Source organism: Lotus japonicus, chromosome 1 (assembly GCF_012489685.1).
Source record: "Lotus japonicus ecotype B-129 chromosome 1, LjGifu_v1.2".
In the NCBI taxonomy this organism is placed as follows: domain Eukaryota; kingdom Viridiplantae; phylum Streptophyta; class Magnoliopsida; order Fabales; family Fabaceae; genus Lotus; species Lotus japonicus.
In genome coordinates, this window is record NC_080041.1 from 33,482,631 (window position 1) to 33,508,538 (window position 25,908).

Consider the following 25,908-nt stretch of genomic DNA (forward strand, 5'->3'; position numbering starts at 1 on the left):
GCTTATCAAAAAAAATTCTTATGTTAGGGTATCAAGAGCCAAAAGTCTTTTTGGATGAAATATTCTCACATGTGACTTTGAAGGTAACAACTGTAACAGTTCTTCAAATGTGGTTGGTTTATCATAAATATAAAAACAATGTTTGATACATATTCTCATATATGCATTATTGTGGTGATTAATTAATATGTTGTCATTGCAAAGCTTATACTTTGAGGGCAAATTAAACACATAGAATGCGTGGCTCACTATGGTAGGAACAAGTAATTAAGGTAGTGAGTTTCTTTCTATTGTGATAAATTTGATACATTATAATGTTTCTTAATTTTCCTCATGTCAAAGGTCGTTGCATGGCGTTTATTACATAAAACTATTATTTTATAATATACTTAATATATGTTGATTTAATTGTCCCCAAACTCTCAATTGAAAACGTGCATGTCGTGCATTCAATGAGTAAAAACTTTAGTTTTGTTATAGGCAAAATTGATTAATGAGGAGCATGCATAAGGGGTGTCCCTACCCATTACAATAGATGATACAAGTGACAAAAGCAATATCGTTACATAAACACTAACACCCTCACCCGAGGCATGTTATATGCTGCTACCCCCATAATTAATGGGCTTGACAAAAGCCCCTCCAAATTACATGCCCCCAGAGCAAGAGGTAAGATTCTGGTACCATTCGAATAGGGAGTGTGGGAAATCTCTGCGTTTGGCCTTAAGCCACAACCACTCCTTGATTCGTACCACTTTAAAGACTCCCCTGCCTCACAAGCTTCTTCCCTAAATACTATACCATATTTGCTAAACTATTGCAAGCCAAATTTCCTAAAGACCCAACCTTCGAATTTGACTGCAATTGCCAGCAAGAACTGTAAAAAATGGTCCTTAGCATTTTTCAGGACTTACTAAGCTGAAGCCCAAACAGTTGAAGATTCTTGCCCATATTTTCCTGATTTGAGGACAAGTAAAGAACAGATGGTTAGTAACGGATTAAGAACACATGCAATAACATTTGAAGGAGTCGGGATCCTCCATAGGTGCTTGAACACCAATTCATCAGCATCATTCACGCTTTCTGCTAACGCATCATATGCTGAGCTCACAGAGAATCTTTCATCCCTTTCTCTTGTCCATATCCATGTATCCCTTCTACCCCAATTGGCAAAGCTAGAGATAGAGTTCATTAATGCAGTCAGTTGTCTCTCGTCTTCCTCCTTCATTCTTGAATTCCAATTCAATTCCCAAACCCACCGCCCCTCAATCCAGGTTCCCATTTCGATTATCTTCTTTCCTTGTTGTTCAGATGCGCGACACAGATCATGGAACTTTGCCTGCAAGCTCCCATTTGGTTTATCATAAAACACATAAGTTCTAATGTAAATTTAATCACGATATCATACCAAAATATAGAAAATATATATCATGCAATTCAAACATGCACCGATTTGTTTTTGGCTTGTTAGCGTAAGCTTTTGGTCTACACTAATGACCACTTCTCTTGTAGTAGATACATTTAGGGTAAACTTCAAAAATATCATGTCAAGATATAATAGAGATATGATAGGATATAACATATACTATTTGATAATAAAAGATACTTTAATTTCAGAATTCTTATTCTCAGAGACCTACGATATTGAGCCAAAGTACATGAGTCTATATTTTTTGCGTACATGCTGAAGGTGTGAAAAACGACTAGAAGGGGGAATAGTGTTTTCAAACTAAAACTTTTCCCACTTGAGATTTTAACAAATCTCTTCAAACACAGAAGATAAAAGTGTCAAGATAAGAGTTGAGGAAAGAGATCAGAGAAGCACACAAGTATTTTATCCTGGTTCACTTGATAAATCCCTCAAGCTAATTCAGTTCACCCGTTAAGGTGATTTCTTCCTTCTTAGAATGAAGGCAATCCACTATTCAGAGTTTGTTACAACTGCACTAGCAACCTGCTCAGTGACTAACAATACAATGAACTAGTAAACACTAAGATTCACTCTCTTAGTCTTCTCAAGGATACTGACCTAACTGGTCCCTTAAGGAATCACCACTAAGATACACAGATCCTAGTCTTCTTAAGGATACTGACCTACCCGGTCCCTTAAGGAAAAACAAACAACTGTTTGAGGTTGGTGTTTACAAAGGTTTGCTTCTGAATAAACTAAGTGTAAACTAAATAAGAAGAGATGAAGAAAGTGGAGGCTTGAATCTTTTCTTGTATTGCAGCTCTTGGCTTCTCTCCTTAGTCTTTCTTCTCTTCTTCAGCCTTAAATAGTCCAAGGTGCAAAGGATATTTCCGTTGAGAAAATATGATCGTTGGAGGACATTTCTGGAACTTCCAGAACCTGATGTGGCTGAACCTTGGTAGTTAGGCTTGTCAGAATAGTACACTGCTCTTGTACTTCTTGATAGTGACATTTGCCTTTAACCATTGACTTCTGATCTGACGACGCTTCATGTTGGAACTTGTGAAGCTTGGTGATCAGAGTCAGAGGGAAGCTTGGATCCTCTGACCTTCGTAACTTCTGCTTCTAGACCTCAGAGTAGAAAGTACTTGATCTTTAGAGCAGCTTACTCTTGAAATTCAGAGTCTTCACTTCTTAGCTTCTGGACTTTCAGAGCTTCTGGACTTTCAGAGCCTCTAGACCTTCAGAGCCTCTGGTCCTTCAGAGCTTCTGGTCTTCAGATCTTCTGATCCTCAGAACTTCTGATCCTCAGATCTTTTGATCTTCAGAACTTCTGATCCTCAGATCTTCTGATGAATATATCTTCTGGTATCAGAATAAACATTAGAGTACCATAATTGTTCATCCACAAATAAATACTTGTTATCATCAAAACATAGAGTTGTACCACATGACTAAATCTTGATCTTACACATGCCTATGGTATATTTGATTTCCTTGTTGAAGAGATTTTCAATTTGCATGTGTAACTTTTTTTTAAAGGGGTTGGTTATATAATTTTTATGAATGAGGAGACCTTACTTTATTCCATGTTTAATTTGCCATCCAAACTTCATATATAGTTAGAGCACTAACACGAATACACGATGATTTTAAGAAAACAAATTACTCTTTTTTTCTTAATGTTACATTGCATTTCTAATGCAAGCAAAAAGGTTTAAAGCCATCCATATTAAAAGTTGGAGAAAATGGAAAATGGTCCTATCTATGTTTAATTTCCTGTTTGAGGAGTGCTGTATTTACCACTAATTAAATTAATTCTTCCCACCACCAATAAGCGGTTTTCCCTCTCATGCATTCTCTCCCAATATGTCTCTCTCCCTGTATACCTCCTATTTCTCAACCTCAAAAACAAACTAAGCCGCCTGAAAATGACAAAGGCGGTGGTGGTAATTTATATCCTAGTAGCCACCGCCACATTGTTCATGATCGCCATCCTATCTCCGCCGGTGAACTTTAATAAAGAGGGAGATAAAGACCGCCTTAACCGCCGGTTCGGATACAAAATCATACTCGAACGCGCGCCAAAATTTGACCCTCTTTTGACAAACATTGATAGAAAGGAAGCACAAAATATTAATATCAATAATGCTGTTGTTCCTAGGCGTTTGGACAGCACCACCTCAGCGAGTGAGGTTGCGGAGACTTACCAATATCTAATCTCTGGCGGCACGTTAAACACGACATTGAGGTTGATCATTTTGTTCCCATTGTTGGATAGAGATCCCAAAGATGGTGTGGTTGTTTTCAATGAGTTAGAGGCTTGGATTACCCAAAGAGCTGTGGAGAGATTGGATTTATTAACCCAGGCTGAGTTTGATTCCAAGGACAAGAATGGGGATTCTGCTATCTCTTTTCAAGAGTATCTGCCTCAGTTTTCTCAACATGATATAGGTCATTACATTAATTTGTTAATTTATTTCATTGGTTCTGTTAGAGATAGTTATATATTCAACAGTTTAAGTTGTTGGGATGATTAGTTATTTAACACGGTATCAGGGCCTTAATGACCGAACGGTTTAGAGTTCAATTATTACCGCCTCCAATTCTTTGAAGCATATGGATGGAGGGTTTGTGCATTCTCCATGCTTCAAGCTCAAAGGACAAAGGACTCTTACGTGAGAGCGCGTGTTAGAAATAATAATATAAAATTATTCATGTGTCTCTCATCCAACAGCTTAAACTTTTCACATAATTAGTTATTTTAAGTATTCTTTTCTTTTTCAACTTTGTTGTTCCACTTATAAGATGTTTGACATAATGCCAGAGAGAAAAGAAATGGGGCATGGTGAAGCAGGATGGTGGATGCAAAAATTTGAAATTGCGGACATTGATTTCAATGGACTGCTTAACTTCACCGAGCTTAGAGAGTAAATTACTAACTTATAACTTATAAGAAAATCTTGTTTGAATTATTTTTATTTTATTTTATTACATGCTAGCTAGCTGCAATAATGCAATTGATCACAACAGACTCCACTGATCTTCTTCCAGTTTTTTGCACCCAGAAGACAGCAAAAATCAACAAATGCTGAAATGGATGATCACTGATAGAGTTAAGTAAGTTTCTTCAATTATAAATTAGTGTTTTATCTGAATATTGCTTTGTTAACAATTTTTTTACTTACATTTGAGATAAACAAGATAGAGAAGATGTGATATGTAATGTCACACAAAAATGTAGAGAGGGATAGGTAGAAAAATGAATGAAAATGAGATGGAATAAAAAGTGAAGTGTGAATGAATCATTACTCATTTTATCTACAACTTTTAAAGAAATGTCAATTTTCACCGCTTACGTTTGTCCATTCCGTATATGAAAATGATTAGCGGGATGTATTTTTTGTGGCAACTTGGACACTTTTTGGACATACGCTTTTGTGACGGTTTTTAACAATTATGACATGTTGTGGGAATTATAAACCGTGTCATGCATATATTTATTGGGAAGTCTCACATTGACTAGAGCTACGCCCAATTAATAAGCCTTTATATGGTAATACAATGTTCAACTCTTAAGCTAGTTTTTTTGTCGAGTTATGTCTCCCAAATTCTAATATGACATTAGAAACTATATATCCAAGATCTGTTAAGTGGAGACCACATGTATATGGGTCACCTATAAACAGTGACGGATCCAGAAATTTATTACGTGGGGGCAATATATACACATAAATTTATAAAAAAAAAAAATATACATATTACTATTAGAAACTTGAAAATATATCATAATATGGGGGCATTTTCTATCATGTGTGTGCATTTTCTAGTGTATGGGGTAACATAACATTTAGTATTTTAGTATGATTAATATGTTTTTGATAAATTATATGGGGGCAAATGCCCCATTTTGCTTAATTTGGATTCGTGCCTGCCTATAAACATATATGTGAGTGCTGAGGAGTCTCATATTAACTACTGATATTTTAATATTAATTGAATTTTTTATATTGAAAGTCAATTATTAACTTTTGAGTTAGTTTTTGCCTTGAGTTACACCCCAAATTTTAATACATACTCCCTCCGGTCCTATTTATAAGCAGCAAAAAAAAATTCACATAGTTTAAGAAATGTAGTTAAACTAGATAAAATGCATTAAATATGTCTTGAATCAAAATAAACTTCCAAAATTACCCTTTATTATTAGTGTTGGAAAGTGGGAAAAAGAAAGAATAATTAATGAGACACATTTTACAAGTTAGAATTAATAAGGGCATCATTGGAAAAAAATAATTAATATAGCTCAAACTTTCATTTGGTTCTTATAAAAAATGACCAAGATTTTTCTTCTCTTTCATGCTTATAAATAGGACCGGAGGGAGTATATATGTCTATGTATAATCACTACTGCATATAAGTATAAGCTTTTTTGTGATACAGGCTTATGCACCCTGAAAATGATGGGAAATTGAATTTCGATGAATTTAAAGACCATGTTTATAACACCTATTCAAGTTATATGGACTTTGAAACTAGCGGAGGGAACATACCTGATCCAGAGGATAAATTTGCTCAGCTAGATGTGAACAAGGACCAGTAAGTACTTTTTCTTTTCAGCCTCATAAATAAGTAATCACAAGTTTTGAATTGAATTAATCTTTTTCATTTGATATGTAATGTTTTGCCTTGCTAACATTTTACCATTATTATTTTTATTATATATTTTGCAGATTCTTGACACCAGAAGAATTGATACCTATAGTTCCTTACCTCTACCCCGGAGAGCTGGCTTATGCTAAATATTTCACATACTATTTAATTAGTGAGGTAAGTCACTTTTCTTTGAATTTTAAGGGTTGTGCTGCGTGATTGGGATACTAATGTTACAATTAAGGAAAATTAATGTAGTTTGAGTATGTGAAGTGATAATTAACTGGCTCTGTTCGATGCTGCAGGCTGATGAGAATGGAGATAAAAAGTTGTCACTCGAGGAAATGTTGAATCATGAATTTATTTTCTACAACACAGTTCATGCGGATGATGATCCGGAAGGCGAAGAAGATCATGACGAACTTTGACATATGAAGAGGCCATAAATGAAGTAGCTAGTGACATGGTGCTTCCTGATATCGGTTTTGTAATATATATAGCAATCCTCTTTGTAAAATATATGTAACACAAAAAATTCCAATGCAAATAATTTCATTATTTTTACTGTTTAATTTTTTTAGTACATCGGAAAACAAACAACAAAACGAAAGAAACTAAGGCACAAGTAGCTTGTCCTTTAGCAGGTGCAGATCAAGCTTTGGGGATGGATTCTCCACTACCCGAAAGCCAGGCTCTGGAGCAGAGCTTCCTTGTCTTGCTAGATAATCAGCTGAAAAGTTGGCCTCTCGATTGATCCAAGCTAGCTTGATATTCCAATCCCTGGCCAACAATCCTTTGATTTCAAGCAAAATAGTAGCATGTGAATGCAGCCTCACACGGTCATCATCTTGTAACACCTCCTTAAGCATTCGACAGTCTGTTTCACATAACACCAATCTGTAGCCACGATCCCAGGCGAATATCAGTTCATCCCGCAAGGCTAACGCTTCCGCGAGCAAAGCACTCCCCATCTTAGTCTGAGAAATAAATCCACCAGCCCAGGTTTCATCACTACCCCGCAACAAACCACCACCTCCCATACGATTACTATTCTGGCAGTAACTTCCATCCACATTCAGCTTCATAAACCCTTGCGGTGGTGCTTTCCAAAGTACTCAATCAAATGAAATTTCTGCTTTCCTTTTTTTTAATCAATACTCAAATTCCTTCAAGTTAAACATTAGATTCAATAAAGACCAAACAAATTGAAAAAAAAAATATGATTCAATAAATTATATTTTAAAAACAATTTTAATTTAATTATTTATTTAGCTTGAATATGGTTAAGGTCTCTGTTTTATAAGAAGAATTAAATTGGATTTATGGAAGAAAAAAATCATTTAAATGTTATCCCAGAATTTTTTTTAATCAAATTAAGTCAAATTGTCTACGTGTCATCAATTTTGACCAGTCTACAATCCACATGTGAGATTAGCCGGCCGAGGGTGACCCCCTAAACTTTTTCATATCAGTTTTAATTCTTGTAAAAAAAAGTATAATCACATTTAGTCCTTTATCTTATTCCTCTTCCACAACATTTGGCGCTTGACTTGCCGGATTTGCCCTTCAACATCTTGGATTCTGCAAAAATAGTGGTGCCACTAGTTTGCCCTTATCCTAATGTTTCTGGCTCCATGTTTTCAATTTTCACGCGAGTTATAAAACTATTTTAAAAATATATTTTTTAATTAATCTATATAACAAATAATAAATTAAGGGCACCAGTTTCGTATTGGAGATGAGAGTTCCTCTGTTTGGTATTCTAATTGGAGTGGAGCAGAAAGCATCGCCTCCATGGTGTTGTAAGTTCATATTTCAGACATTGCATTATGCCTCCATGACTTGATTCATGAGAATAAATGGTCCTTTCAGAATTTGTATGCTTTTATACCTTCCGAGGTTCAGTTATTGTTTGATCAAACCACACCATATTTGATGTTGAATGTTGAGAATGTCTAGACTTGGGCGAATGATGGTAAGGGCATTTATACCGTAAGGATGCCTATCATTGGCTTCGTTATCAGATTTGGAAAGTAGAAGTTCCAAAGTCGCTTGTTTGTTTGGTGTGTCATGTGTATAATGCTCTACAGGTAAATGCACTTAGATTTAAATGCAATTTGACATTGTTTCTTAACCTTCACATTGCTCCCTTGGAGGATTGTCTTCATTGCTTGAGGCTTGAGGGAATGTCATCACTCTATAGAAATTTGGAGTCAAATGATAGCTCTCTCTCGGGTCAATTTTCACCTTCCGAACCTTTCTGTTTGGATTAGCAGTTGTACCAGAGGTCTCAATAGTACCAAATTCATATCAGTGTTATGGGATATGCACAAATGGTGTAACAATGTAATATTTGAAAAACAACCTGGGTTGCTCTAGGATGCTTGGAGAATAATTTGTCGTGAACATGATGACTTCATGCGCTTCTTGTCTCTATCAATGTCACAGAACTATGATCTTTATGTGAGCAACAAGTGGACTCATCCACCTCCTCCTACTACTAGAGTCGTGAAGCTTAACACTGATGGGAGTTATCGAGAGCTAGATGGGCGCATGGGTTGGGGTGGCCTGATTCGCGACCAGCACAGTACATGGATTGGTAGCTTTGTGTTGTGTGCGTTTGGCGGTAATCCATTTCTCTAGGAGGCTCGGGCGTTGCTTGAAGGTCTTCCCTTTATTTAGAACTGTAAATTTTAGTTTATCGTTTATGAGGTGGATTGTGCGGAGCTCATTTCTTCTCTTGATGATTCAGAGAGTCTGAGATTCCTACCTCGGCTTAAGGATATCAATCTAATGCTCAAGAGGAATTGGAATATTTCACTCAAGTTGGTGCATCCTGATTGTAATGCCCTACGCCTACGCCTAATACTCATTTCATTTTCATTAATGTTTCCCAAGCCTGAGACTCATGTTGGATTTATTAATCCCTGAAGGTTAATTAAAGTGGTAAGAGCTATGTGACATAAGGGTTTGGAAGGATGAAGGTTTTAGGATTGAAACCCTAAGGATGACTAATTTACTATCATTACTAACAACTAATATTTACCAATAAAAAAAATGTTTTATCTACTAATAATGTGTCTCATTTCCAATTTAGAGAATTTTAAGCAAGGTGTCTCATCTCTTATGAATATCCATCCTAGGACTATAACGAGTTAAGTTTTAGTTACTCTGCAACTAGAAGCGTCACAAAATTGAAATTGAAATTGGTGCCAAACTGCAGATGTTGCAAACCCTAGTTCCAGTAACCTTCCGCTTCGTGAATCGCTCATGGCTCCCAAGCTTGTGTGTCCGAGCATTCTCTTCCTCCTCCGAATATGGAGACCAATCACGCGGTGGCCTCCCTCGTTTCTTCTCAGAAACTCTTCCTCCTTCCAAGGCATTCTCTTCTTCCCACTCTCTCTGATTTTCGTAACTGTTTCAATAGTGCCTCAAATCTTGTTGTATCGACATATCTAAGCAATTTGACTGATGGGTATTGCTTTATAGAGCTGGGGTTTTAGGAAAGTTCGTAAAGTCAGCATTTTTAGGATTTGTTCAGAATTTACTTCACTTTTTTTTGAAAAACTATTGCTGTTTAATCTGCCATATTTGTTTGTGTTTTTTTCTGTAACAATTCAGGGGAATGTTGTTCGTGTACAAGGTGATGAGTTCTGGCATATGACAAAGGTATTGAGGTTGAGCAATGATGATAGGTAATCCTCATTTATCAATGCACATCAATTCGAGACGAAAGTTCGATTGGCGAACCTTTAAATTTGACAATTCATTTTTCTAATTGAATATGCATATAAAATAACATTCATGGAATCACAGTAGAATTGAATGTATAAGGTCTTGTCCTTGCAAATGTTGTGTCTGTCTGTTACTAATTTATCTATACTGAAATGGGAAGGTGAGAGGAGTATTCTTCAGGCCTTTTGGCAGTCGAGTTTCAATGGTTTCTGCAAAGTATTTTGTTCGGCCTGGGTTGTTTCGAAGTCAAATTTTCTGTTTCGAAATCAGTGAAAGGAAATGAAGAGATACTTCTTGCACATATTTTCTAGCCTGGTTTCAGTATTATTTTTATGATCCAAATCATGATATTCAAGGGTGCAGCTCTTCAATGGGAAAGGAGGTCTTGTAGAAGGATGCATACGGAACATGGACCGCACCGGAATTGATTTTGTTGCATTGACTGATATGGAGATTATACCTCCACCGAACACGCAATTGCATGTATTTTCTGGTTTTGGTAAGTTCTCGTTGTATTCTGTTGAACTACAACTACTTAGTAACTTTTGCTTATTTTCAACACTTGAGTTTTTCCACCCAATTTTTCACTTATTAAGAACTATGCCTGTCTAGGTACTCTCAAGGGTGGCCGTGCTGACTGGCTTGTAGAGAAATGTACAGTATGTTTCAGGCATATTGAGATTTTATCTTGTTAGAATTACTGCTTTTATTTTTTATGGTTGTTTCTCTATTATTCATGTTTAGCTGCCATAGGAACTTGGAGCCAGTAGTGTAACTCCTCTATTGACTGAACGTTCTTCATCAATCTCAGAAAATCGGGTTGACAGATTGGAACGTGTCATATTAGCAGCATCCAAACAATGTAACTACATTTTTACTTGTATGAGGTTAAACGTTTATTTTACTCCCATTAGAATTTTCTTTGGGCTATGCAGACTTGTAAGTTTTGAAGTTGGGTCTCAAATAAAGGATGACCTATTTTGCTTTTGGTCAGTGATCCTTACATTGTTGCCTCTTTTTTAGGTCAACGACTGCATGAAATGATTTTTAAACCTCCTGTGGACATTGATGACCTTTCGCATCTTGTAAGTTCTTCATTTCTAAGTTCTAATCACACAGATCAGCAAATGACTCAGGCCAGCAATTTTGTCATGAATTTCAGTTATTTTAGAATATTTTTATCCTCTGCATTGTGATAATGTCCATCTTATTAACCAATGAAATGTTTGTTTAGACTGTTAATACTGTATATATGTTTCCTTTTTCTCTATGGAATTCTGAGTTCATCTAGCGATTTGATCCCAGTTTTTGTTAGCAATTTAATATATGTGGCTAGATAATGTCATCTATGACCTAATTCTCATAGCATTCCAACTCTTCTCTTCTCTATGTTTGTAACCTATTTGCCTTTCCTTATGTCCCTTAGATTGCACAGTCAAAGTTGCCACTTATTGCAACCGCAAAGGCAACTCCAGTTCTTAATGCATTGACATCATTGGAAAAGCAAGCTAGTGGCTTAATCATAATTGGACCAGAAGGAGGTCAGTATGCTGAATGTAGTCTAATTTCCTTTTTTCGTTTCACCACATGTCAGGACATGGATGAGCATTTCAATTGATAAGATTATAAGTTGAGTTTAGCTGAGGTAAAGTATCCCTTTGTTTATCTTGCTATGTGTTCTCCAGACTTCACTGAGAAAGAAGTAAGCATGATGGTGGAAGCAGGTGCTAAAGCTGTTAGCCTAGGGCCTCATCGTCTTCGGGTCGAAACTGCCACGATAGGACTTCTAGCTGCTGTCATGTTATGGTCTGACTCTCAGTAAACTTCGGTCTCTTTACTAATCAGTATATGCAGGTCCGTTACTTGACTGTTAGATAAAAAGAAGTTATTGTAAGTTCACATTGGAGATGAAGATGACAGGCTCCTGTTTTTGGGTCCAAGGATGATATTCTCTGTTTTAGTTGGGGAAACAGAGAGGAACATTTAAGGTAGTTTAGGTTTTTGCCTTCTTTAACTGAGAGGATTCACTGTGTCTGCTATTAAACTGTGGGAATAAGAATTGGTACCCCCTTATTTTCCAAAAAACCCAAAAATGCCCCAATGTTTTAACACCCCCTTTTCTCCCTTTCCCGAGCCTTCACATTCTCTGAACTTTCTCCCGAGCTTTAGGGCTCGGGACTGAAAGTTATTTCCCGAGCTTTAGGGCTCGGGACTGAAAGTTGTTTCCTTACGTTTTCCTTGCCGAGGTCTAAGGTTCGGGAATTGTTCCAATTTCTTCAAAGAAGCTTACCAAGGTTTGGCAACCTCGGGAACAAATTTTTCACATTCCGAGCTTGACAAACCTCGGGAAATCCACGTTTATAAATTACCGAGGCATAGCCCTCGGAATTATTCCGGGAATTAGACCCTCGGGATGTTCCCGAGGAACAAAGCTCGGGAATTTTCATTAGGAAATTTATAAAATATCCCGAGACTTAAGGCGGACGTAGCTCCATGAGAATTGATTTAAAGATGGACAGACTGATTCGAAATTAACAACAATGGTAGCTCTAACTTCATGATTCCCACAAAGAATGCTCATATGTGTAATAACAAGTTATTCGTTAATTCTGCCAACATTTTTTAATCATCCATTCTTATGGTGTGGAGTGTTATACAACATTTTTTAGAGTATAAACTTAAGACCTTTATAGTTTCTATATCCCTTATGGGTAGTATTTGAAGTGCAACATATATGATACGTTTTCTGCAAGTGTACGAAACAATTGAAGTAATGAAAAGAGTTTCATATCCACAGAGATTGTGGTTTCTATCAATTCACACATATGGTATGTTTGGTTTGAGGGACGGGAACAAATTGACCAAGGAAAGAAAACACAAATATCAAAATCCCTTCCAGCGTTTGGATCCTTCATGAACAGTGGAAGAAAGGGAAAAAAAAACACGTAGGTCCCACGTCAATGAACATTCCGCTCAAAATGGGAAGAAAACTGATGAAATGCCATTTTGTTCAAAATACCTGTATTACCCTTGCAACTGACTATATATATATATATTCGGAAATCGTTCATAATACCCATTCCTCTTCTTGTTTATAACTACTTTTCTCATCATCATTTTGTTTATTTGGAACGATTTCTAATCTGTTTGTTTCATTTAATTTGTTCCAAGTGATTTCATTTGATTTATTATAATTGATAATTGATGCAATGTATCAATATTACCTACAAAATGAAAAAAAACTAATCAGGAAGTTTGGTATTGGAGGCTTGATAGAACTGGGGGATAGGGAGTAACTTTTGGACAGATGTTGCTTTTGATCGAGTAGCTTATTAGCTTTAGAGTTCTTACTTCTTACTCTCTTCTTGCTTCAGTAGTACTAGGCCTTAGTCTTTTCTTTAGCTTTTGATAGTTTATCTTTCTTTCTGTTGTATGCTTGGCTGTGTTGTTTAGCCATTTTCTGCTTTGGTTACCTTGTATTTTGACCTCGGATCGTTTCCTATATTTTTTTTATATATATTTGGCTTTTCCAAAAAAAAATTCCAAAATGTTATAAAATTACATCATCTAAATATAAGTAATTATTTTCATAAAAATATAAATAACTATCATTATTTAACTGTATTTCTAAAAATATTTTAGTTTTAAAAAGAGATGAGGATAGTTATGTCATTTCATATATATACACTTTTCTTTCCACCCACTTTTTCTTTTCCTTTCTTTTAAACCAAACAACCTAAAAAAATCATCTCACTTTCCTTTCAATCCTTTTCCTTTCCTTTCCCTTTCTTTCCTTCAACTTTTCTTTTCCAACCAAACAAAGCCTTAGAGTTTTGCTATTCAGAAAGCAAAAGTAAAACAAAACCAATTGTTTAAGTTTGTGATGTAACTTAGCATAAAAAAACTGAATTAAGGTGAACCGATTTAGGAGATCTCAAGATTATGATTACGAATAGCACTTGAGTCTTGCTTTCACCAATTCATGTTATTCACAAGATAACTAAGCAAGTATGAAACTATGGAAAATTATCTATGGTGATTAAGCCTTTATCTTTACTTCTAATTTCCTTAACCAAGCAAAACTTTCAATTCAATTCAATAAGTATAATTCCTTAGCACTTAAATAAACTAATTGAAGATTATTAGAGTTCATACAATCAGGTCACACTGCCCAATCTTACCCTTATTCCTAAGATGCAGAGAAAATTCAATCAATCTATTCCCAAATCCCTTATTCTAACCAAACTTCCATTTGTGAAATGAAAAACATTATACTTGTGTTAGCTCAAGCATGAATAATAACAGCGAATAGAATCATAGATTAGAAATCCAAGTTAATACAATACTTAAAAACTCAAAGCATAACTAGAAAAAGATTCACATCCCAAATGCTAAGAGAAGAAACTAGTCAAGCATGACAATAAAATTAGGGAATTATTATTCAGACCCCCCCCCCCACAGCTATTTAGACCCCTGAAAAAGTGCAAAATTACTTAAATATCCTTAATGAAAAAAAATATAAAAAAAACCTCACCCCCTCCTCACATTCTCTCTCCTCTCTCCTTACCTCTTTCCTCTTACTCTCACCCCCCACCACCACACACCACCACCACCACCCACAACCACCGCCACCCCTATGGCCGCCGCCACCACCACCACAAGCTCCATCTTATGTCGTTTTTGAAAATTTTCAATTGTAGGGAGTTGTTACTGTCGTTTTTAATTTTTTTCTGCAAATAAACGCACTTTAGAAGTGTGTTACGCACGCACTTTAAAAGTGCGTCGTTAACGCACATTTAATGTGTGAAGTAAACACATTTTTAAAAGGCGAATTGCTGTAAATTTGTACAGAACTGATGTCAGATGATTTTTAAAAAATATTAGACTCCATAGTAAATCAAGTTAGAATATTTGGAGATTTACGGTGGAATAAAAAATGTTTGAAATTCAAAATAAAATACCAGATGAAGAAATTTGGCTAAATTACACAAATCTTAGGACCTTCAAAGAAGGTGTTAAGTTATGATCGTTTGATTTTTCTCTTCAACTTTGCAGTTGGTTGACTTCGCATCCGAGATAAAAAATTGTCCAATTTTCCAAACCGCACCGCTCATGATTCTAAAGCGACTACTACAAGGTGTCGGAATTTGGAGATTCTGACTGTATATTTGAGCTTAGAATGGTCCTATTACCTTAACCAAGAAGTGTCAGTCTCAAATTTCTTCCAGCAATTATACAGGAGAAAAAAAAAAAGAAATCAGTGCTTTTCGCTCGCACTGTGAAAGTGCGACCAAAACGCACGTTGAAAGTGTGTGATGGAAGCACCTTCCAAGTGCGTGATGGACGCACTTTCCAAGTGTGTTTTGGTCGCAGTTTCACAGTGCGAGCGAAATTTTTTTCATAAAGGGCTTTTTCGGATTTTACGAATTTAACAGGGTCTGAATAGCTGTGGGGGGGTCTGAATAACAATTCCCATAAAATTAACTAAGAAAGCAAGAAAAGAACCTTAAAGTGCTTCTCCAAAACAAGGGAAAAGGTACTAGCAGTCTCCAACATAGAGTGAAAAATAACAAAAACGTGTTCTATTTATAAGAGTTGTTCGAGTGATGGGAAGCTGGTGCTTGAGTGGTGGCTTCCAGCGCACTGGCAAGTTGTGGAGAAGGATGACGCTTGGGCGGTGAGGGACAATGCATTGGCACTTGAGCGGTGGGAACACGGGCACTAGAGCGCTGGCCTTCAGAGGGCTGGTGCTGGAGCGGTGGCTATGCTAGCGCTTGAGTGCGTGTTCCTCAAACAACTAGAATCCCAAAGGGGCTTGACGCTTGAGCAGTGGCTAAGGATGGCACTTGAGCGCTAGCCTCCATATGGCTTTTTGCCCTCAAACTTCTCATAACCTTCACTCATCATAGCTCAACCCCCATCTTCATTCATTAAAGTTAATCATTGATCGTCTAAACCTGCCTTAAAACCTCTTGAAACCACTAACAAACTCTTCAATAGGCAAATGGAACTACTAGATCAACATCATTATCACATGTAACCATCAAAATAGCCACCATTAGAGTAAGTGTTTCAACAATAAAGCTCAAAACTGACCAAGGCAATAAGTACTAGGATGAAAAATAATAAAATCTAGAGAAAACAATAGAAACCTAATAAAAAGAAAGGGAAAACCTAATTAAAACCTAGCAATAGAAAAGATTAAAAAAACTCTAAAAATGGCTAGAAACACTATATGAGACCACACAAAAAGAAAATAAAAACAAACAAAAAGACTCAAGAAATTACCGAAATACCCTAAAATCACTTACATCAGTGTGAAGTGAGTGTCACTTACACTCCTCAGACGTAAGCACTACTCAGACGTGTGCGTGACTTATAAGAACCTAATTGCGGTAATGGTGAGAAATTGTGGTGTGTAGTTCGGTTGGTAAGAACTCTAGCATATATCTAAGTGTCTTGGTTGACATAGTTTATTCCACTAATTCACTTGTTATGTCTAATCAATTTACGTTAGGTTAATGGCTCAAAAAGCAGCAAAGTCAAAACAATTACACTCATGGAAATTCCAAGAATATTCTTCTTTCTACAAATCATTTTTACCTGAACATTTAAATTTGTGAGAAATTGTTAGAAAAATAAAGTAGGCTTAAATGCTCTGTAGGTCCCTGAAATTGTACCCCGTATCAAAATAAGTCCCTGAAAAAAAAAATTCCGATTCCGGGTCCCTAGAAAAATTTGTTTGATCAAAATAAGTCCCTACGCCGGAGAAGACAGTGGTTGCCTCCTCATTGTTTCCACAAACCATGAAATAACATGTTTAAAACACTCCTAGACCTTCATATATCTGATCTGGGCGAAGAAATCGCAAGAAACAAAGCTAAAACGAAGAAACCGAGAAGCTCCATAAATTCCGGCGAGAAGAAATCAACTTGCGACTGACCTTTTCTCTTCAACTGTGACGACCCAGCCCACGAGACCACCACCACTGAGTTCCTGAGGACGAGACGAAGCCGGCCCAACACCCTGGTCGTAGCGCCGCCATGACCGCCGTCGTCAACCACCGTCTTCTCCGGCGTAGGGACTTATTCTGATTAAAAAAACAATTCCAGGGATCCGGAATCGGAAAAAAAAATTTCAGGGACTTATTTTGATACGAGGTACAATTTCAGGGACCCCTAGAGTATTTAAGCCAATAAAGTATTATAAAAGTTCACAAGGTCCCTTATTCCCAAAGTGTTCAGCTTTCTAAAGGTTCATACATTAAACTTCTTTCTAAGTGCTGTCATGATTATCAGATTATGTGCCAAAAGTTGTTTAGCACTTAACTGTATAAATTTTACTCTAAGTCCTAAAACGCAATAAACGACAACAATTGTTTAGCGGCTCTCACAGCATCTCTCCCCACCTACTTCCATTTTACCTGGCCCTCCTCCAACCACACCATCTTTTAAATTCATATTCTCCCTGCAGTATTGATGGTTGAATCGATTTTATATATATTACAAAAATAAAATGATATCCAAAAAGTAGCAGCCAAGTCTACACTTTCAAATGGAAAATTGATGATATTAATAGAAACAGGATGGATAATTAAGCGTTAAAAGAGATTGGGGGCTGTGGAACTCTTGCTTTGATGACACTAGTATAGCTGCTGGTTTGATGAAGGATATATGGTTTGGTTTTTTTTTTTTTTTTTTGTCAAAGGTTCATAGTTCATTCATAACCCAAAGGGTTGTCTATCTGGTATGGTTTGGTTATACTTCGCTAAAGTCCTTATTTTTCAAGTTGTTCTGTTTATCAATCCAAATGAATTGCAGGGTAAAGGAGATGGGGCATTGGCAAAATGGGTCATGAGTATGGTCCCAGCTCTTCCTGGAACTAGCAGGGGTCACCTGATGCAGCATGATATATTCTAAACCTGAACTCAAAACAGAGTTGTCACTGGAGGGTTTTCAGCCATCACTATTTGAGGTGAGGTACTGTTTTCTGCCAAATAGGGGAGGAGGTTGCTGCTCTTTGGAACTGAAAGGCTACTTGTTGCTGTTGGGTTCTTCCATTGCAAATTAGAGGATAGTTAGTATCAACTACTGATAAAAGTAAAAAAATGTAACAGACTTCATAAATAAGATACATTCATGAAGAATTTAGAAATTTAGAAATATATTAAGATTCCACAGCTGTTTCAATCATACAAAACTGGCTTTTCCCCAGCAGTTGCAATGATCTCAAACTGATTTAACAAATCGACTCAATAGAGTGTACAGAGTAGTGAATAAAACTTAATCACAGTGTGTACAAAACCAAAAAAACATAGCCCTTTAACATCAACAAACAACATTATCTGAACATCACCTCCCTGTAACTATGGTCATTTTCTCACTCAGACACTGCACTGTGTTATTATCCATAACTCTTAAATAAAATTACAACTGGAAATTTGTAATAACACTAAAAATCAAATAAAATTCAAGATACCACTAAAATCAACCAACTCCTTCCCTGTGCAATTGGTTGTTTAGTGACCAAGCACCATAAATTTTGATTGCAAAAGTGTCATGCTTGATATGCTCTTAAGATTCAGCCCTGCTATGAAACATCTGCTTCATAATGCTAATTATAGATTCCAGTTGATACTAGTCATAACCCATTCTTATGGAAAAGATAAAATCATGTTAGATGAAAATTTAATTCTAACAAAATTCTGCTAAAACATTAATAATAATAATAATAATAATAATAATAATAATAATAATAAAAAATAATATTATCAAAAGATAAAATAGGGTTCTTTTTTACTCCTGTTTGACAGAGAATTTACACCTACTTACCATGTAAGTTCCCATAAGATCAGAATTTAACATATTGTATCACACTGAGCACTATATCTCAAATTTAAATAACAAGTTCGACTAATTTCAAAATTAAGACAAGGTCCATAACTCCATACCCTTGTTCCTAGCTACTAGTTAAAGGAAGAAATGAAGAAACTACTTGCGGTTGCTAAATTCAGTTTGGTATCATTTAAAGGAAAGTTTACAAGTTGTAGAGCTCCTAGTGCATGAGGATAATTGGTCTAACATCTTAAGCTTTCGATGTTGATTTACCATAACACCACAGCATAATGTCATTCTCTTTAAAGATCTTCCATTCTGCATAATATATCTTGCAAATTGAAATTCACCTTTGGTGCCTATATAATCCTTTAGATAACATCTATTAAGGTGTAATAGAATGCATTCAGGAACTGATGGCGGGTATTGCCAATCTCCTACTTCTTCAATTCCATCAAACTCAACGCCATGGGAACGAGGCTGTAAACAATAAACACAAAATAAATAAACGAAGAAGTGTTAAAATTTAGAAATCATTCTAAGCATGTAATCAAACCTGGTCAATGACAAGAACTTGAAGCTTGGGGCAATGCTTGAGCAATTCCACTACTTGCAACCAATCTTTAGCAGTGATACAGTTCCTATAGACAAGTTCAATATGGGTCAAATTGTGAAACTTGGGGAAAACGTTGGCGCCGCCTCTGCCTTCACCATCACGTATGTAGTGCATAACTTCCATCTGCGTGAGTTACAATATCAAGAGATCAATCATCACATTTTTCTTTAAAAAAAAAACCATGAACAATCCACAATACCTTGTATATACGCAGAAACTCGACATTGTTATACACTATCCTGAGCAGAAAATATGTGCTCGGTATTGAAATATCTACTCTTACTAACTTGGGTAAGGTTTTAAACTCCTGGCCAATAACAAAACTACCAAAAACTAAATTCCTTGCTTTGAAATCCTCCAGAACAGGACATCCGGAAAGAAGCGGAGAGAGACACCTGCGTCCTGAGAAAGACAAACGTTCTAGATGCAGAATTTTAAGGAAGGGAAGATCAACAGCAGGAAACGGTTTCAACTCTAACCCATGCAACTTGAGAACCACAAGAGTAGTGCAGGTGAAGATGGAAGACAAGTTGATAGGATGATGACAACTGAGGGAGAGATCGAGATCGAGGTGCTGAAGTCTGCGTTGAACTGCAACATTAATACATTTGGTGATGCTAGTAGAATCATAAGCACGAGCGTTCAATGTGAGGCGTAATTTTTGGATGGGTTGATGGAGATCTCGTGAGTGGATAACAGCATTCACGGACTGCACAAAGCGAGCATAGTTCTCTCTGCTTCGGATATAGTCGATGTATTCGAAGTCGAGAGTGAGGACTGAACGCCAAAGTGAGTTCCATGTTTTTGAGAGAACGCTTGTGGCAACAGCTTGCTTGGTTGGGAGAAAAGAGAGTATGTGACAGAGAACTGCTTCTGGTAAGATGCTAATTTTATCAGCCATCTTATGATTCTTATCTTAGCATATATAGATAAATGCTAATTCACAAATCGCTGAACTGAATCTAATCTCACAGTCACAGGTTTGTTGTTATGCTTTCCGTTCACCAACAAGTTCAGTTTCTCATGGCCATAAACGGGTTTGTAAATACGGAATAGGTGGTAACAGGTTAGGGTTTGTAAATATGGACCAGTTTTATTTTTTTTATTTTAAAAAAGACTAAAGTGTGAAGTCTGGTTCATTATATAAGAATGAAAAATATCCCTCTATAAAGGGTTAATCATCAAATTGATCAATGTCTTTGTGAGGTCGTTTGAGTTTGGTCACTCACCGGGAAATATTGTGATTATCGTCCCTACAATTGCAGCACGTTTGCATTTAGTCCTCAACGGATGGCGAAGTGGTTTAGTGGCAATCCGGAGCTGACGTGGCTTTAGCCACGTCATTTTTAATTAAATTTTAAATGACATGGATATTTAATGATAATTAAAATAAAATAAAAAATATAATGCATAATTAAAATATTAAAGGCTAAAAAGCATTTTTGGCCCCTGATGTTTTAAGTTTGTGCAAATTATGCCCCTACTCTATTTTTGTCGACATTTCTACCCCTCATGTTTTCAAACAGTGCACCATCTACCCCTCCCTCAGTCAGGCTTTCTCAGGAGAGGTTCCTGAGTGGATTGGAGAGATGAAGAGGAGTATATGAAGTTAATGATGATCAAGGAAATGATATAAATTAAATTTGCTTGATATATATATCAATTATGTATGTAACTAAACTGGTTACACTACAAGGAAAATAGCATTTAGGGGCGGAAATTCTGCGGCGGTTTACCGCCGCAAAGTGTAGGCAGCTCTAGAGGCGGTTAAGCCAAGCGCCCCAGTTTGAGTATAATTAGCGGCGGTCTTACTCAACTTGTGGCGGTTTTTAAGATATTTGCGGCGGTTAAACCAGAGGCGGTTAAACCAGCCGCCGCAGAATGGGTTAAATTTAACAAAAAAAAATTAAAAAGGTCACGCGAACCATAACTCATTTACGCATCTCACGATTCACGTTCAACACTCTCAGAACCAAAGAACGAAACCTCCTCTCCTATTCGTGTTCCTCTCAATCGAAGAACGAAGGTTTCGTAGTGTGCAGTCATGGGTTGAAGCCTCCTCTCCTCTTCGCGTTCCTCTCAATCGAATCGAAGGTTTCCATAGCAAAGCTCAGCCATGGATTGAATTGCGATTTGCCTTTCTTCTCCACCAGATTTGGATCGAAGAACTCCATTTTCTCCGTCTCTCCGTGTTCGCTTCGCCCTTCTTCTTCTACGATTCGCGATTTCTGCACACTGGTGCGAATCTTCCAATGACAATCGAATCAGGTAAGAGATTTAGGGTTCTGTATCTCTTCTTTTTATTTAGTCATTGCAATTTTTGTACACTGTTTCTTCGTTATGCTCAACACTGATAGCTAGGGTTTAACCTTTTCTGCTTCATTTCCCTTTTATGTGTTACATGCTTGATTTAGCCATTTTGCTTTTCATATAGCATCTGCAGTGAAATCTTGGTTAAATCTCTGTTTCTATGTGTGAAAGTTTGATTAGATTAGGAATAGGAACTATTATTGTTAATATATTACTTCAAGCAGTGAATGATAGCACTAGATGACAAGGTGGAATCGATAGAATTCATGAAGCATTATTTTGGTATCAAATATGCATTCGGTGAAAGTTAGGAAAGTATGATCGAATAGAACAAATCGAGGAATGCATTCGGTGAAAGTTAGCATTATTTTGCTGTTTAATTTATTTAAATTGACATGTTCAACTTGCTGTTTTGTTTATTTAAAGCTTTACCTTGCTCAGTATTAATTTGTTTCATAGCAATTTTAGCTTTTCTTGATGTTTTTTGCTGCATCGTAAGGATTTAAGCCACTTTCTTTTGATTCTGTGATGGTGTGGCTATTGCTGACATATCATATGAGTGTTAAAGAGAATGATGATTTAATTTTGGTCAATTGGGGCCAAAGTAATGTATGGATCAACATCTAGAGCTTCTTCTATCTTTAGTGTTATAGCGTAAAAAATCGACCGAAGGAGCATCTCCACCTGCTTCTATTCCTTTTTTGTGCATTCATCTAGAGCTAATTTTTTTTTTTTTTTTTTTGTATTCTCTCTTATTTCTCCTTTTGTCAATCGTTAATTGCAGCTGCTGATGTGTTCTTGTGGAGGAATGAGAAGATATCTATCGTGGCTATGCTTGCAGTTTTGTGTTTGTGATCCACTACTCAAGCTTTTATTCACAAGTAAGACTGAAGTCAGTTTGCTTTGGGATTTTAGTTATGGTTTCAATTTCTGCTAGATTGGAGGGCATTGGACTGTTGCACTATAATTATTGAATGAATGGCTTAAAATTAACAAGTTCAAATGATAAGGAATGGAGGGATAATCAGGTCTCTGAGACTTTAGGAATGTTTTAAAATCAAAGTTTTAGTTGTACAGGAAATGAGTGAAGGGCAGAAAGACTGTTTGATTGCATTGTGCGTATGCATGTCCCGGGGCCCTGCTCCCACTACTCAAAATGTCTTGATCTGCCACTGTATTGAGAGGAGTGAATTGTATATGGACTGCACTAATGCATCTCTGCAATAATATAAATGTAGCCTTGATCTTAAGCATGAGATGCATATATCTCTGAATGCATCTTTTCCAGAGGAAAGCCCAAGGACAAGGGACCTGTGAGTTTGCAGGAACAGCCACTGCTATTACATCTGATCATTTTCCACTTGTTGTGTGGCAAACTGGCAGTGGCACGCAGAGTAACATGAATGCTATTGAGGTTGGTTACTTCTTATTGCTGTTAATGGATATCGTTGTTTTATGCTAAAAGATTTGATAGAAAAGCTGACTAAGGTTTCACCGGGAGAATTCTTTATTAAGGAAAGAATATGTTATGTTATTTCTTTTTCCATAAGCTTGGGTGAGGTGTCAGATAGAGTCCCCGATGAGCTTGGCTTGAATCTTGAAAAAATGGATCTTGATTTTCTTGGCACAATGATATCCACTGTAGGATTCTCAGTAAAAATTTAGCTTAATTTGTAAAGCATTTGAATCCACTGTAGGATTTTAGTATAGGTTTTATGGTAATGCAGTAATGCTCTATACTGGGTCATTATGTATATTCACTTTGCAGTAATGCTCTTTAGATAATGGAGATGAGGTCTGCACATGCTTTAGAGTTTAGACAGAGCTAATTAGCTTCACTTTAGAGCTTTGCTTAGCTCTTATACAAGCTCTACGATTCAGTAGGTTGGTTGGTGCTCCATAGAGTTTGAGTAATAGAGTTGGAGCTGGTCATGTTGTGATTCAACACAAGTTGGCTAGTGTAGGAATTAGGGACTAAGAAGGAAATTAAGAGATTAAGTATGTATATGTGGAAACGAAATAGAAAATCCCTTTTTAATATTTTTCATCTCCAAGCTATCTTTTTGCTCTTTTGGTATTAGATAAGCATAAGCATTACAGGTGGTTGGTAAAATTTCCAATGCCAATGGGACTCATTAGTGGGTTTTGTGTTTTGTCTATTGTGATTGCATATTTTATGACTCACTCAAAGTGGATGAAACTTTCCAATTTGCAGATCTGATCTAAGCCTTTCCTGAGGTTCCAAGGATATCAGTTTCACTCACCGTAGCAGTCCCTTGGGTAAGAAAATGTAGGTGGTGGTGTTGTTTAATTTCATTCTAAGATGTTTTTGTTTTGCGTGCCTAATGCCCTGATATTTTGATACCAATTTTCAGGAATAAGAGAGGGAAGCCAATAATTATTGACCCAAGCCATTAAGAAATGCAATTGAGAGTCTAGAGCTAACTGGTCGCTAGGTTGAGGCTTTGAGCAAGCTCAGGCATAAATTAGAAGATGTGGCATTCCCGGTGTGTTCTCTCTCTCTCTCTCTCTCTCTCTCTCTCTCTCTCTCTCTCTCTCCTATTTTAATTCTAATTCTAAGATTTGCAGATTTATCAAGAACTCTTCATATAATCATGCTGATGTGGTTTTTGAATTGGATATTATGATGAAAAGAAGACCTATTTCTTTAATAGCATATTTACTACAAGTTCAACAATGGGAGTCAAGTAAGTTTTGTATTTGGGATTTGTATCTAATTCCTTTTGTACATCATTTTCTCAAAATGTTAAAAGCTTACAAACCATTTTTTTATATACTTCCTTTCTTTGTTATCGTCTTTGTTTGTACGTAGGATCTCATGGGTGCTATTTGAAACCTTAATTGATTGGTTTTGTTTCTTATTTATGACTGTAAGACCCTCATGCGAAGTGAATATATATTTGTCCCCCTGTGTCTTGTTATGGTATTTCTATTTTATAAATCACACAAATGTGTGGGGCTTCTGGCTAGCTTATAATTTGTGCTAAGATACTAGATATGCTCTTGGGATAATATTATCTATAGGTAGTTGAATCTTTTTCTTTGTTAACTATTATTCGTTTCTGGCACGCTGATTGTTGATGAAAGGTGTGAGAATTCATTTTAGAACTTTGCCGCGGTTAGAAACCGCCGCAAAACAGCGGCGGAACGAATTATAGACTCTGCGGCGCTTTTTAAGCGCCGCTATATTCTGCGACGGTTATTCCAACGCTTGGATATAAGCGCCGCAGAACGGCCCCCGACGCTCGTAACTGCGGCGCTCAAGGAAACGCCTCATATACATTTTGCGGCGGTTTTAACCGCCGCAAAATGCTTCCAGAAGCGCCGCAAAATACCTTTTTTTTGTAGTGTTAAATGCATGTTTTGCTTACTTACAGGTCTTGAGTTTGAATCTCCCTTGCCCATTTTTTCCAATTTCACTTGTAATTTCCACGTGGCAAGTCTAAAAAATATACACATCAGCTCATTCCGTTAGTTTTTTAACGTCTGACTGACGGAGGGGTAGACGGTGCACTGTTTGAAAACATGAGGGGTAGAAACATCGACAAAAATAGAGTAAGGGCAGAATTTGCACAAGCTTGAAACATCAAGGGCCAAAAGTGCTTTTTAGCCAATATTAAATTCATAATAAACTAATAATCTTCTGTAACAAAAAAAAAAACATCTTCTTCAACAACCCATAAACAAACCCAACTACAATCAACATCTTCCCTTCCAAACGAAAATCAGCATCTTCTTCAACCTCCCCCAACCCATAAACAAACCCAACAATCCCAACCTCCACAAACCCAACAATCTTTTTCCCTTCTCTTAAAAATGAAACATCAACACATCAGATCGAAGACCCACGATGCAGATCGAAGACCTACGGCACAGATTGAAGATCCATGACGCAGATCGAAGAACCACAGCGCAGATCCAAGCTGATTGGAGCAGATCCACAAAACGACGCTCTTCTGCTCTTCATAGTGGCTCATGGAGGCTGGATTTTCAGGGCAGCTCGAAGAACCCTTTCTCCTTGCTTCGTCTATTTTCTAGGTGGATTTAGGGGTTTTGGATTTTCGGGTTGATGTTCCATATGGGGGTGGGTGTCGGGTTGAGGTTGCGAGTGGGGTTGAACTTGAGTGCGGGCGGGGCTGGGGGTTGAGTGTTGGGGTTTCGGTTTCGGTTAGGGGTGGGGTTGGGGTTGAGGTTGCGGGTTGGGGTTGGAGTTGAGGTTGCAGGTGGGGGTGGGGGGTTTGCGTCGTTGGATTTAGGGTGTTTTGGTGATGTTTCTGAGTTGGTGTTTTAAGGTCAGATTCTTTGGGAATGATTTAAGGTTGCAGGTAATG

At 36.9% G+C, this 25,908-nt stretch overlaps 3 protein-coding genes and 1 long non-coding RNA gene across 9 annotated transcripts; 3 read left to right on the forward strand and 1 right to left on the reverse strand.

The window, feature by feature from the left end:
• The first annotated feature begins 3,266 nt into the window (after nucleotides 1–3,266).
• LOC130734458 (uncharacterized) lies at nucleotides 3,267–6,625 on the forward strand. The gene is made up of 6 exons (XM_057586895.1): nucleotides 3,267–3,865; nucleotides 4,239–4,341; nucleotides 4,466–4,531; nucleotides 5,852–6,007; nucleotides 6,142–6,238; nucleotides 6,367–6,625. The coding sequence occupies exons 1-6, from the start codon at nucleotides 3,343–3,345 to the stop codon at nucleotides 6,487–6,489; spliced, it is 1,068 nt and encodes a 355-aa protein (XP_057442878.1). The 5' UTR covers nucleotides 3,267–3,342; the 3' UTR covers nucleotides 6,490–6,625.
• A 2,556-nt stretch (nucleotides 6,626–9,181) lies between these two features.
• LOC130734459 (uncharacterized) lies at nucleotides 9,182–11,736 on the forward strand. 2 transcript variants are annotated; one of them, XM_057586896.1, is made up of 8 exons: nucleotides 9,182–9,440; nucleotides 9,683–9,756; nucleotides 10,153–10,295; nucleotides 10,409–10,455; nucleotides 10,550–10,676; nucleotides 10,820–10,881; nucleotides 11,223–11,337; nucleotides 11,482–11,736. In XM_057586896.1, the coding sequence occupies exons 1-8, from the start codon at nucleotides 9,285–9,287 to the stop codon at nucleotides 11,616–11,618; spliced, it is 861 nt and encodes a 286-aa protein (XP_057442879.1). In that variant the 5' UTR covers nucleotides 9,182–9,284; the 3' UTR covers nucleotides 11,619–11,736. The 2 variants fall into 2 exon arrangements, with proteins under 2 accessions (XP_057442879.1, XP_057442880.1); XM_057586897.1 differs by having other exon boundaries at nucleotides 9,183–9,440; nucleotides 10,550–10,658.
• Nucleotides 11,737–18,709: 6,973 nt separating this feature from the next.
• LOC130734461 (putative FBD-associated F-box protein At5g56440) lies at nucleotides 18,710–20,224 on the reverse strand. Its single transcript, XM_057586900.1, has 3 exons — nucleotides 19,446–20,224; nucleotides 19,187–19,369; nucleotides 18,710–19,110 (listed from the first exon to the last, which is right to left on the reverse strand). Exons 1-3 carry the CDS (start codon nucleotides 20,145–20,147, stop codon nucleotides 18,817–18,819), a joined length of 1,179 nt encoding a protein of 392 aa, XP_057442883.1. The 5' UTR covers nucleotides 20,148–20,224; the 3' UTR covers nucleotides 18,710–18,816.
• Nucleotides 20,225–20,527: 303 nt separating this feature from the next.
• LOC130734462 (uncharacterized) lies at nucleotides 20,528–24,438 on the forward strand. Of its 5 annotated transcripts, none has more exons than XR_009017951.1 (6): nucleotides 20,531–21,514; nucleotides 22,341–22,437; nucleotides 22,626–22,970; nucleotides 23,772–23,836; nucleotides 23,932–24,063; nucleotides 24,146–24,438. It is a non-coding gene; the product is annotated as an uncharacterized LOC130734462 (long non-coding RNA). The 5 variants fall into 5 exon arrangements; XR_009017950.1 differs by having other exon boundaries at nucleotides 20,532–21,514; nucleotides 22,634–22,970; XR_009017948.1 differs by having other exon boundaries at nucleotides 20,539–21,514; nucleotides 22,795–22,970.
• Nucleotides 24,439–25,908: the final 1,470 nt, after the last annotated feature.

Bases quoted from the DNA above. Each gene is read 5' to 3' on its own strand.
- LOC130734461 (XM_057586900.1), bottom strand. From the start codon at position 20,147: ATGGCTGATAAAATTAGCATCTTACCAGAAGCAGTTCTCTGTCACATA. The intron at 19,370-19,445 runs GTATTGTGGATT...TAACTCACGCAG, and splicing joins AGTTTCTGCGTATATACAAG to ATGGAAGTTATGCACTACAT. The intron at 19,111-19,186 runs GTTTGATTACAT...TATTGTTTACAG, and splicing joins AAGTTCTTGTCATTGACCAG to CCTCGTTCCCATGGCGTTGA.
- LOC130734458 (XM_057586895.1), top strand. From the start codon at position 3,343: ATGACAAAGGCGGTGGTGGTAATTTATATCCTAGTAGCCACCGCCACA. The intron at 4,342-4,465 runs GTAAATTACTAA...ATCTTCTTCCAG, and splicing joins AACTTCACCGAGCTTAGAGA to TTTTTTGCACCCAGAAGACA. The intron at 6,008-6,141 runs GTAAGTACTTTT...TATATTTTGCAG, and splicing joins CTAGATGTGAACAAGGACCA to ATTCTTGACACCAGAAGAAT.
- LOC130734459 (XM_057586896.1), top strand. From the start codon at position 9,285: ATGTTGCAAACCCTAGTTCCAGTAACCTTCCGCTTCGTGAATCGCTCA. The intron at 9,441-9,682 runs GCATTCTCTTCT...GTAACAATTCAG, and splicing joins AAACTCTTCCTCCTTCCAAG to GGGAATGTTGTTCGTGTACA. The intron at 10,882-11,222 runs GTAAGTTCTTCA...TATGTCCCTTAG, and splicing joins TTGATGACCTTTCGCATCTT to ATTGCACAGTCAAAGTTGCC.